The 13,844-nt window shown below is 36.2% G+C and overlaps 1 protein-coding gene across 1 annotated transcript; it reads right to left on the bottom strand.

Moving 5' to 3' along the window:
• Positions 1-73: 73 nt before the first annotated feature.
• Positions 74-12,477, bottom strand: LOC139977361 (uncharacterized). Its single transcript, XM_071986650.1, has 8 exons — positions 12,307-12,477; positions 10,946-11,119; positions 10,273-10,506; positions 9,235-9,564; positions 4,873-5,133; positions 3,390-3,533; positions 2,945-3,106; positions 74-2,125 (listed from the first exon to the last, which is right to left on the bottom strand). The coding sequence occupies exons 1-8, from the start codon at positions 12,362-12,364 to the stop codon at positions 1,953-1,955; spliced, it is 1,536 nt and encodes a 511-aa protein (XP_071842751.1). The 5' UTR covers positions 12,365-12,477; the 3' UTR covers positions 74-1,952.
• Between the last annotated feature and the right edge of the window lie 1,367 nt (positions 12,478-13,844).

Consider the following 13,844-nt stretch of genomic DNA (forward strand, 5'->3'; position numbering starts at 1 on the left):
CATAGGTACATATCATGAGTATATATATATATATATATATATATATATATATATATATATATATATATATATATATATATATATTGAGAGATACAGGCTATAAAGGAATTTCAAGCTATAATTAATAAACAACAGACAACGGTCTTCCTTGTCGCTTTCATCTTTCATTGCCATATTAGTTTCCTTTCTTTCATTTTGATTAGTGTAATTAGCATGTCAGTTATATTTTATGGTACCGTTTCTCTTCATTTGTGCATATCAGCATTCTTCTTCTTTTCTTCCCTCTGAAATTGAAAGTTTCTATTTCCAGTAACAATAAGGATGGCGTGTGAACAGAGAGAATTTTACTATTATATAACGTTTTACAATGATTATAAATGAAAGTAAATTATTCCATTGTCATGTGGATAGGATGAGGTTCAACAAAATTACTTCCTTGTGTCTTCCTTTTTATTTTGAAAACAGCAATGATATTATTATTTGCCATGCAATTGAAATATACATTAAACCTGTATCATTCTCTACACATTGTAGTGTGTTCTTATTGCGATGCCGATACATACAGTACAGCTGTGCCAATGATGCTTCTTGTTATAGCTTTGTACAGCAGATATGTTTATGTTCATATACATTTGTATAGACTAAGACTGAAACTAGTAGTGGGTCGTATAGAATCAACATGCAAAGTTATGTTTTTTTTTCTCAATTACATATCAGAGCAGTCATATTCATTAGAAAGAATGCAAAACTATTGTTAACAACAGCGGCCCTGCCCGACCACCTTTTATTGCCAAAACCGGCAAAAATGGTATCATTCAGCGACGACCCAGGGGTTATCAGCCGCCCATCCCATCAAATGTATGTTGACAATGTCACTTGGATGTGGTTGCTTATGGGATGCCTGGCTCCGCTTCTTCGTTATAAGTTCAACGATCAATGTTGGCTCAGGAAGCGAAAATAAATAATGAGACTGATTCAGAGAGCCACGATGTCCAGTCTCGTAGGATAATTTGGCCAAAAATAAGTTTCCTGAAACGCAGCTCATCTAGATATCATTTTTAACCCAAGCGTAAGTAACAGACTTTCGGATGAAATAAGGATAAAATATGCGTATTGAAATTCTGAATCCTCTCTAATTTGATTCGTCTCTCAAATTTCCGGTTCATTCAGTTCAGATGTCATTAGATTAGCTGTCTAGAATTATATAGAAAGGTAATTTAAATAGTCCCGTCCGCAGGCCTTGGTACGCAATGGGGAGGGGAGGGGCGTGACCCTCCGTGCAGACTACTGCGCCCCCACCAGAGCCAAGATCATGTAACCCAAAACATTACATGCCACATACCACGAGGATTGCACCCTCATTGAATTGTAGATGTTACTTATGAAAACGTTGGTACTCCTCCGACTCAGATTAGAAACAGATTATTGTTTTGTTTATTAAGACCACCTTGAAGGTAAAATAAAGAAGTTATTTTGATATGTGTATATTAAAATATATCGTTAATCATATCTTAACGCCCTTCACCATAATCATGTGAGATATAACATGAACTGGAGCCCTAAAAATATACTACAATTACCCGGATGGATACGATCCTTGAGGGGACTATGGGACATTGACTTGGTAGATCACAAATTTACTTTCACAGTCTCCCGAAAATATCAATCCACTGTGCGTTCCGCGTACCACAAGTTCTAGCATTTGAATGTATTTTGTTTAAAAAAATGTTTTTTTTTTTTTTATAATATATATCAATCAGTAAAAGAGCCCTTTTATATAACAATGAAGCTCATGTTCTTTACGAAAAAGGCAGTGTTTAATTCCCTAACAAGGGAAGAAATGGTATGCTTTCTGTTCATGAAAAAAGGAGCCACGTGAAACTTTATTTTTTTGCGAAACGAATATTCGGTAAGTGCTAATTCTCTCCCTCTCCTCAACTGTCCAACTTCACTCAAATCAGAAATTCGTCACCAAAGCTCATCGTGGTTGGTACTTGACAGTTGAATCCATGGTAACCAGAAGGACAGCCCGATGACCTGCACTGACCTGTCACTCGGTCACATGACGAATCTAAGCAGTTGCATCTCTGTAAGCAGTCAGCACCGAAGAATCCATCTTTACAAGCTGCAATACATAACGACAGACATCAATGAAGAGAAAATAGAAATTTCATCGTGAATATTACAGAAACAGAAACTAAAATGTAATTCATGACCAAAATGAAACTTTGGGAGATATCATTGAATAGTTTGGTTATGTTAGCAATTTAGAATGGGGTGGAAGGGCTGGGAGAAATGGGAGGGGGGAGGGTAGTAGCGTGGGATAGTTTTGTTTGGCATTATAAGTTTGTTTCATATTAATAGCAAACTCAAGCGCGAGGATAAATTACTATTTGAAGAGAATGATTAGGTCATCGAATAATTTTGGTAGTGACATTATAGCTTACCAATTAAATTGGATTTCTTTCAGAAAAATTTAGAGTGGGTTGACGATTAGATTTCTTGAACGATTTACGAGTTTTAGCAAACCTGAAGTCTGCTTGCTCCAGACCTCCCCCCATCCCCCTATTGACTTTTTCTGCGGACGTCAATGCTCACGTGATGACATTCTTTATTAAGTGACAGCTCTTGTTGTTGATATTTTACAGAATGTTTAGCTTTCTTTTCAAATAATAAAAAGATAAAAATTGAATCAATGTTCGCATGAGCTTTTGTTCATTCAAAACTTTTATCGGATGAAAATTGGTTTGAATCATAATCGAATCATTCAAGGCGTTTTGTTAAACTAACAAAAATTAAGTCTATATTTAAGGAAAGGTGGATCTCAAACACGATAGTCAACTGAGAAAAGTAGTCCAAAGTGTAACGGAATTTGATTAGTACTGTAACAGCTTAAAGTCCCCCTCCACCCCAAAAGAATAAAAGCAGTCAATTTTTAACCTACGGGTATCACAATTAGTTCCTTGCCATCCACAGCCGCAGCTGCAACCATAGTTACCACCGAGACAGAATAGGTAACCTTTACACCTTCTGTTTCCGTTCGGTAAGTCGCCACATTTGATGTCCTTACTTTCAGCAATGGCGAACGGATCTTCAGTGAGAGCGCCTGGAGTTGTTTACGAAAAAATAAAAATATCGGATGAAAATGAAAAGACATTTCAACATTCTTCTATTGTTTTATTATTGTAATAATAACAATTGGATTAGAACAAACAAGAACCAACGAACTCCTTGGTTAGGGACAGTAATTGTAAGACCTCCTTTCTACTCCCAATTCCTCCGGTTTTTGTTTCCTCTTTGGACGCATTCATGGTAACCACGAACACATTTCTTTCTCGTGTTATTCTTTAAAGAATGACGTAGTACATTCATGCAGAATGCAAACTTACTATGTTCGCAATAGATTCCTCTAAAGCACGGTGGACATTGGCATATGGGTGTCGTGATGCTGCCGCAGATACCTCCATTAACACAGAGACATGGTACAGTGTCGCTGCAACTTCCTTGGTTTTCAATTTCACCTCTGAGACACACTGATCGGAAAAGTGAGGAGATTTACATAATAGTAGTATTATGTTACCATCTGCTAAATGTCTTAGCCGCTCAAAAAGCAGTCAATTAATTAATTGAAGGGGGTTCACGCTTGGTTCTGCCAAGCAAGATTGTGCCACTTCAGAGATCTCCCCTTCGGTCATTTAAGGCGGACGCTTACCAGGTCCGTCGCTCGTTCGCCATGACAAATCTTACAATCTAACTATAGTGTATTATAGGGCCTAAGTAAGTTATTTGTGGTACTACAACCATAGTTGTGCATATACCTGCACGTAGTAACATAATACGATGGGTACACCGTCTTCTCTAATCTTGCTGGTTTCCCGAAAGGGAAAACTATGGAGTCACTCTTACCGACCTTACACAATTGTGAGGGAAACCGGGGATTGCAAGTCGACAATGACTATAACGCGGAACGCAAAGTCGGTAACTACTGTATTACGGTTAGATTCGTCCAACACGTCAGCATACACAAACGTTGCACTCTAAGCCGAAGCCAAAGTGAATACATTATGTCACACATCCGGAGTATATGCATGCTAAGTTCTTCAATACCGCCCTCGTTAGCTTTCGGGGAAATATTTGATACTGTAGTTTTGGATTCTCGCTCGGTGTTTTGATTGTACAGGGCATAATCGAGCTTATTTCTCTAAACGAAACCCATCAAAATTCACGAAATGAGGCATGCAATATGTCGTGTTACCATTTTGGAAAACCATAAAATTGCTAACTTAAAGCATTATTGTCCATATCAGTGCTTCCTCACCGAAGATTTGGAATTCTCTCTTACCTCATGTCATTATATTTGCAATTTTGAGGGTTTTGAAACATTATAGAAACGTCTTTCTTGCTTTGCCTTTGCATAAAGGTGAATGTGAAAGAACGACAGTTAATAACAGATACGGCTAGATACGGCTAAACACATGCAATTGTGTGTCATATTTACATGACTTGTAATGGCGTTCGCAAAGTGGGGTAGTGTTTAGGGAGGGGGATGCTCCCAACCTCATATCGTCAGCTAGGGGAAAATGGTGGACATTTTGCACTTGTCCGCTCGCCCAACTTTGAAATGACACAAAGTTACAACACAAGTCAAACTCAACGTTTCACCAAGTATCAGCCCGTTTTAACTACGACTATATACTTCTTCTCTACTTTAAGTCATTATTATACGTCACTGGGTTGAATGTTTAACTGCATTTTAAGAATATCTCGTAGTTTCTTCAAAATCGGTATTTCCTTCAACCCTATGACATTATTTATTCAGGAGTTACTTTGATGTTAGCATTGAATGGATGAATTGATAGGTTAAATTCTTACCTGCCAAATATACCCGAATATTGATAAACCAACTTCGTTTTTTTCGTGTGTATCTGTGTAAAGTATAGATACCAGCTCCGTGGATCGTTCGAATGGTAAACCTGGGTCCTTGATTGACACGGCGTCCATTGCTAAACCATCTAATGGAATTACTTAAGCTTGTCTTTCTCACGCCAAAAGTCAGGGGCCTCTCTAAACTTTCTGAATCTCGATTTCTTCGGTAAACAGTAATAGTTGTCATCCCGTTTGTATCTAGATGTGCTGTTCATGAAAAATATAAAAAAGGGCATTAATATATTTTAAGTATTCTCTTCAGAAATGTAAACATCACTGATGACCATTGGAGCTATTTTTCAAGCAACTAAAAGCGAATAAGCAAAAATACGAATGAACGCAGAAATTTAAGGCTACTGGTAAGCTTAGCAGGTCGTCCTGACATACCAATACAGTATCAATAGATCTTGTTCTTTAGAGGTATGCTATATATAAACCCCAACTACAGCACGCTATCGTGGAAAAGTTTCTTGAGATTACGTAATCGGCCTGCCTTGGTCGTAAATTGACCTCTTTTACCAATTATTCTGCAACGCCTGCCACATATTGTTTCTTGTATGAGGGTCTTTGCGTGAACGCTGTATGATTAACTACACTGTAGACACAAACATATTTCCACACAGTGTTTACACATATAGCCTAATGGTGTTAAGAAGCTATGCAGGCTAATCTTAGAGCCTGAGATCGATTTACGACAGTGGCAGGTCGATTACGTAATCACAAAATTTTCCTAGCTATAGCGTGCTATAATTGGAGCCAATAAAGCAGATCTTTAGAGCAGCTTTTTGTCTCCGTTTCTATAATTTTCTCAACCTCATTGACCCCAAGATGCCATAACGACATACATAACTAGCTTATCTGTCAAATCTAATTTCAAATGGTGAAATAAAAGTCGAAAATGAACAACTTTGAACGTTGCTTTTCTCGAAGATATTTCCCGTTAGGATCGCAATAAACCCCGCCCACAATATGAATATGTAAACTCTATGAACGTCATTGAATAATGAGGTGAATCATTTTTATCTTAAAGGAATAGTTCAGGTGTCACAAATGTTTATCTTATATGAAAGAGGACAATAAAAGAAACCCAATAGTGAAGACATTATTCAAATATCTTTTTCCGTTTAGGAGATATTCAAGTTTAAAGTTCTATCTGATTGTGTGAAAACTGCTAAAATCAGACTAGCTGTGACGTCATATCCTCACATTCCTGAAAAGTCTTTGTTATTGTATTAAAATATTTTGTAAGATTTTATGACTTACAACCAAAATATACGTCAGGAGATCTCTCATGTGTCAAGGGAAGTATTTGAGATTTAACATCTGAAGAATGTTTGATTATATTTTTTTAGATTTGTGAAAAAAAATGTAATTATTTTTTAATGAAATATATTGACACATGTTAAGGAAATGAGGATGTGACATCACACCCTCACAGTTAGTCTTTCTAAACCAGTCATTTGCAAAGAAATTTTGAAATCTTCAAAATGTGATATCTCCTTAACGGAGAATGCTATCATGGTAGTTTCTTCACTATTCGGTTTATCTTTTTAAGCTCTTTCATACAAGATAGACATGTCAAACAACTGAACCAATCCTTTAACGGCGTCGTAAGCAGCCCAGTACACCAACATGTACTACAACACTATGCTTTGTGTGGGTACATTGTGTATGGCTGTGATACCGCCGCGACATTTTCGGATTGCTGTGAATGAATCTGTTGTAAGCTACGGGTCATAAATAAACACAATAAATAAAATAAATCTGTTAGCCAGCTGCTTATCCACTAGAGAGAGCCTGTGTAGGAGAATGTGTAAAAGTAAGTTGGCCTGACGTTGGGAAAACAGCGACAAAACGCAAAAACCTGCTTAAATAGGCATACTTCCATTCATTTTTCAATTCTTTGAAGATTCAGTTGGTGATCAATGGCCATATGTGCATAAAACTTTATCTGCATATCCGGATTGACTCTATATCCAGTTATATCTGGCTTTTTATGGCCAGATAAAACGTTATCATGATATGGCCAGATAAAACTTATGATAACGTTTTATCTGGCCATATAAAACCAGATATAACTGGATATAAAGTCAATCCAGATACGCATATAAAGTTTTATCTGGCCATATAAAGCCAGATACAACTGGATAGAGTCAATCCAGATTCGCATATAAAGTTTTATCTGGCCATATAAAGCCAGATATAACTGGAGTTAGTCAATCCAGAGATGCAGATAGAGTTTTATCTGGCCATACAAAGCCAGATATTACTGGATATGGAGTTAATCCAGATACGCATATAAAATTTTATCTGGCCATATAAAGCCAGATATAACTGGATTTAGTCAATCCAGAAATGCAGAAAAAGTTTTATCTGGCCATATAAAGCCAGATATTACTGGATATGGAGTCAATCCAGATACGCATATACAATTTTATCTGGCCATATAAAGCCAGATATAACTGGATATAGAGTCAATCCAGATACGCAGATAAAGTTTCATCTGGCCATATAAAGCCAGATAGAACTTGATATACATGTTAGACTGTATTTTCTTACATAGTGTATTTTCATAGAGATTTACATTGTCCTATATTGTGGTACTGCACATGCATATACATTTCAATGGTAAAGCACTTACAGTGTACACTAAGTCAAAGGGGGGGGGGGGATAACTATGACTAGGTTACTTGTTCTATCTGGGTTGCTAGGCAACCACAGGGTCTTAGCTGGAAAAAGGATGACTCAGAGGGTAATTAAGTGTGAAGCCTGCTTGTGAAGAAAGGACATATGTGTATTGTTAACAATACACATATTACTCTTGGAGTGAGATAGGAAAGGGAGTGTATGTTGGTAGGAGTAATAGAAAGGATTGGTACATTAAGAAAAGGTGATGGAGATTCGTAAAATATAACCTTTTGATGTCAGGACATTGGCAAAGGATTCTATAGTAAACTGACCAGTCAGAAGTAAGGAAGATTTTTTTGGAACGGAGGAAAACAAGGAACATATTTTGGGACTGAACTTCGATACTGAATGGAACATATATCACCCTCCTGGAACTTATTTATTAAAGAAAATATATTAAATAAAAGAATAGCACAACGCAATTTAGAATCAACATCTACAGCACCACAGACGAATAAAGAACTCAACCTTCAAGTATTATTTTTAAGTGTACTAGTGGTACCGCGCGATGCCATGGTATTTAAGAAAGTAATATGATTAACCTGGGCCCAAAATTTGAATGTACATGTATTAAATATCAGTTTACAAATGTTTGGTAAGGTATAGTTAAAATTGTGTAATGTGCATGTATTTTACATATTCCTACTATATTCCAATCCAGTTGAGTTCTGTGTTTATATTTCGCGTGTGTCTTGCTCTCTGTATGGGTCTCCGTACCAGAACAGAGATAACTGATCAAGCTGGAAAGTTACTCTCAATGCTAGTCCAGTTTTGGCCACTTATTTCCTGTTGATCTACATAACCCGCTTACATACAGTTATTCCAGATATGCAGATAAAGATTTATCTGGCCATATAAAGCCAGATATAACTGGATTATCTAAATTTTCTTTATATCAACCAGATAAAGTTGTAACTGGCCCAGATATGGATGGCCAAAAACTTAGCCAGATAAAATTTTATATTGGCCATATAAAGTTTTATCTGGATTTTCTTTATATCAACCAGGTAAAGTTTTATCTGGCCCAGATATGGAAGCCATAAACTTCAACCATATACAATTTTATATGGGCCATATAAAAGTGTATCTGGATTTTCTTTATATCAACCAGATAAAGTTTTATCTGGCCCAGATATGGATGCAATAAATTTTGACCAGATAAAATTTTATATGGGCCATATAAAACTTCCTTTTATATCAAGTTATATCTGCCCAATTTTTTATCTGGCCAGATATAAATTCCAGATCTGGAGCAGATCTGGCCCAGATTGAAATTCCAGATCTGGGCAGATCTGGATATTTATATCTGGCCCAGATCTGTGATTTCGGTAAGGGGATTGAAATAAACACCAGTAGTTTTTTTTATAAGTGACGCTACTTTAATTCTGTTCTGATTTAGATTCATATTATGCAATTTAATTAAGAACCACAAGAAAGTCTAGTGCCAATCGAAATCGAAACCACCAAAAAACGCTAGCCTAAGAATAAAACGTCAGAAATCAAGAAGAAATGGTTCGTTTTTGTAAGACGTACTTCATCCTTTTCCATGTTATCTCCAATAAGTGGATTTGTTATCTTATAAACGACATATCTTGGTTCGGCAAAAAAATCGAAACTTACTTGATGCACGTTGTACAAATGCAACTGGATTTGGAAGTGAAGCTAATTCCAGATAGATGGAATATAATTTATATTCTCCCAGGCGACTATCACGATTTCGTTTCGTCTTCTTGAAGGTCCAGTACATGCCCTGGTCGGAAGGCGTTGGGTCAATGGCTGTACTTAGAAGTAGTATGCCACCGTCATTCAATAAATTACCGTCCTTTTCTAGAGTTACTTCCAGTGATGTACTTCCTACAATAGTAGGTCCTATTGCATACACAATAACGTCATCATCATCTTTTCCCTTAACAGCTGACGGGTTAATTATTAAAAAGTTTGCAAAATAACCTTTTTGGGGGGAGATAAAAGAAGAAGATTTGTCAGCTATTTCCCCAGTAAGAGAGACATCAACAATATTGCTATATTTCCTATCCCCAAGATTGTAGTTGACTTAACTCAATCGTATAGAGGTACACACAATTTGCTTTCGTTTTTTTTTCTTTGTTCACGATGATGTTGTTTCTCTTTCTGTTTGTTATGCAAAAGATTCAGTAAGTATAAGAGTGAATTCTCTCCAAATGCAGTATCCGTCCTGGACACTGCCCTCAAGTGAAATCTCACTCGTACGAAATAACACTGTAAATATGACGTTCGTCAATGGCCATGGTAGACGCATAATAGTCTGTGCAAATATGGTTGCAGTGTACAATTCTAGGTTGTGAAAAGTTGTTCATGTTTGGATAGCTTTAGTATAAAAGGCATATCTAAAATAAAGCACGCCCAAGCGACGAAATAAACAATTGAAAAATGCTGACGCGTTTTTCTTAAAATTCTTTTATAACTATTAAAGGTATAACGGAAAAATGACTGGGAAAGTTTAGACAAAATGGAAAACGTCTAGAACTGGATTTAAACAAGTGACCCAGGGTTAATGCGTTCGTTCTTTTCCTTGGTTTCTTTGACTTCATTACCTCATCAGTCAGACGTATTAGACCCTTAAACTATGTTTTAAATAAATTAATGGTTAAAAGAATATGAGCATGTTTTAATTCGTACCAAATGTGTTGTATATTCTGAACTCAACCGTATCTAGTTGAGTCACGGTGACAGGCGTAAGACTGCCTACGTCAGCTGCCAGTGTCACGAATATTTTGAACGATAGGTCTACCCCGAAGTCAAAGATATCTACTGGGTAATCTGTGTTGACCCCGTCAGAAGTCACAGATATTGGATTGACTCGTTCCACTACACGGTTCGCCGCTAGGATGGCGTCTATATCAAGAGACGTGTCTGTGGAGACATGCGGGACAAATGAGCAAAAGTCATTATATGAAAGTTATCGAAACATACATAATCTATCAAGAATCATAGAACAGGAGCTTACTTAACACTCATATGTTGAGAAAATCGTTAAGGTTGAATTTCATAAAATATAACTTTGAGCAGAGGCACATTTTAAATGTTAAACTTTTCTATCAAAGGCTACTTTCTAACGACCCTCACCTTAATATTTTACAAAAGGGCATTTTTGTAGATAACAGAAGGACACTTTTTCATTGCAAAGAATTGAAAGAAAAATAATGTTAATAAAAAAAAAGAAAAAAGATTTCATGAACAAAAAAAGACCTCTTTTAATTTGACGATTTTCACAAAACAAGCCAGCACGGAGCCGCCCGCGCTCCTTTCCCCTCGGTCCTGCCTCCATTGATCAAACACATAGATGACTTACAAAAGCTAACGGTAGCGCTGTTTGGGAGTGGGCTTATCCCATCATCGTCGGTTACAGTAACGGTCGCCTGTACGGTCGTCGTTGGTACTGGAAGGAAAACGCTGACAAAAATTCTAGACCCGGAATCAATATGACGAACTCTCGGTTCATTAAATCGAATGATGGCGCCATGCACTTAAAAGACATAAAGGACGAAAGGGGAATATGATATAGTGATAGGCAGTTGGCTGAAGTTACGACGTATAACACAAGATTCATTCAAAGTAGGTTAAAGAGAATATTCCGATGGCAGACCACGTGACACAAAATATATATATAAAAGAGAAAGAAAATATTGTCAAGTTTTTGATTGAAGACAAAAATCCCAGCCTGCACGATATCTGGTTTTCTAATCGCAGATATTGCTGTTCTGAATGTAAACTATTTCATAAAAACAAGGCCTTACTCGGCAATGTTCATTAAAATAATAGGCCCATGCGTTTATAAACGTTCTGCAAGATGTTTAATTACATTTTATACATCATTTTTGGCTTATTCTTTAGATGTGATGTATTAGGGATGCTTGTCTAAAGTAAAACCAATATTCTCTTTATTTAGTAAATCAACTAAAAATATACTAAACTTGTTTGGAGAATATTATTTTCATCGGTTCATTAACGATTCTTATAAAGAAAAACAACACTTTTCGTTAGGCTTAATTACCATGATGACGTCAATTAATTTGCTATTGTCATTTGCATTCATAAACTTTTACTAATATTTGGTAAAATACAACATACTATTCATGATAAAACATGTAATAGGGATGTGAATTTCACCGAAAGATTTGTTTTTTACTCAAGAAACTTCAGTCACTGTAATACACCTTTAATGATTGATTGCGTCTTACTTATTGGGTAATAAAAGCAACATACTACAATTCAACTATCAAAACAACTGGTTCCTATTTTAAAAATAAAATAAAATTACTACAATAAAATAAATACTGACCACAATCTTAATTATTGCAATACAATCCTCTCATGGATATTATAGGAAGTCTCTAACAAAGTAAATTGTGACCATGTTTAACTTTTTAATTACCGGAGTTTATGGGAAGAAATTATCCAGAAATCATCGCCCAGTTGGGTGTTTTCCTTTCCGTCTTCGTTTTATTGAATCATTGATTTCTTTCAGCTGAGCTGATAAAGTTACCTGAGAGTAATATGGGTTGATTCTCTATAATGTAGTCTCTACTGAAAGAGATGAGAGGGCCGTAGGAGTAGGGAGGTACGCTAGATGCCTACTACGCCTTTTCCATTTGATTACGTCATTGAGATATATTAATATCTTTAAGTTAATTGACATATTAAGTGACTTACCCAACATGCAGCCGCATATGAAAACAGCAACCCTCAAATAATGGTTAATTGAAGTCATTATTAATCAAGATAAGGAGTTAAATATCGCAAATTGATACAGGATCAGTCTGAAAATGTGGCCACCAGCTTAAAGTCAACCTTCAGTGGGTAATGAAGTTAAATTCCTGGACGAGAGAACTACCATGGGTGTATACTTAAGTTTGTAACACATTGCAAGGTCATAAATTCCGTTTAATAATTCGCGAGTAAATAACTAACCAATGCATACACTTAAGGTGTCGAACCATGGAGTTTTTATGGAACTCCCTGGTCGAACAAACGATACATTGAAAAGAGAACAAAGTTAGCTTGCTTAAACTAGCATAAAGTCTTAATTGAGTGAAGTCATGCATGACTATTTTGAGCACTGAAGCACGTATTGATATGTAGGGGAAAGAGCACCTCTGACTCAGTGTTAATATAGCAGAAACCATAGCAGGATTTAAAATTTTTAAAGCAATGGTTTTTATACTATCCTTTTTATATTTCAAATGAATAGGATTAAAATTAGACTTTATATTTATTTTTAAGACACTTTTTTATTTTAAACGTAAATGTGTTCATTGTATCGTCCCGTATTGTAATGTTTAGGGAATGTCACATGTAACAATAACCTTGCAAGGTTTGCCAACAGGTTATATACGTAAACAGGTGTAACAGCTAATATATCCATTCTGTACTACATTGGAAATATATGGAAATAACAAACATCACTGTAACTGGATAGCTGGAGAAAGTCGACCCCGTAAAACATATTTGTTTCCCTGCGACATAACTTCGAATTCAGAACATTCAATTTAAGATGATAAATAACTATTCAATTCTGACCATTTAACTTACTCAAACGAAAAACATTTCAACGGATAAATAAACTCCCACGCATGCCCTATATGGGCTAGACGTACAATTCTCCCCATTTCCCTTCGCATAAAACTTTGATAAAGGAACACCTCCATTGTGTTTACTGGTGTTAAGTTAACGCTTCTTAAGATAATAAACTGTCGTGACTTGGAGTTTTATAACAACTAAAAACCACAGTCTTCGATCTATGCGTGAATCCAGACAAGAGAAAGACAAATACATATGGAAACCATGCTGTGTTGTTGAATAACAACGTACTGTACCGTAAATCATCCGTTAAAATAACAAACTATTTTTGGTATTGCATTGCGAAATCCTCTTACTTGATGCTAAGCTTCACCTTTGTTCAGTGTGTATGATAATAATAGAGTGTGTAAGTATTTCGTAGGGGTCAAGGTCGTGTTTTCAGGAATGTGTTATAGTGAGAAGTTATCTTATACGAAATAGATTCCACATGTGGTGTAAGGGTTTCGCCGAAAGGCATATACCGATTTTAAGACCTTTATATTAGCCACCTTTAATCGACTTATGCACGTAATGATAATGGCCTTCTGCCGTCTGCTTGGCACTTATAAGACGTTATAATTCACATATTTGCATCGAGAGTACTGCTTTCGGTTAAATGTATCAAACTAGTC

This window comes from Apostichopus japonicus, chromosome 12, assembly GCF_037975245.1.
Source record: "Apostichopus japonicus isolate 1M-3 chromosome 12, ASM3797524v1, whole genome shotgun sequence".
NCBI classification, from domain to species: Eukaryota; Metazoa; Echinodermata; class Holothuroidea; order Aspidochirotida; family Stichopodidae; genus Apostichopus; species Apostichopus japonicus.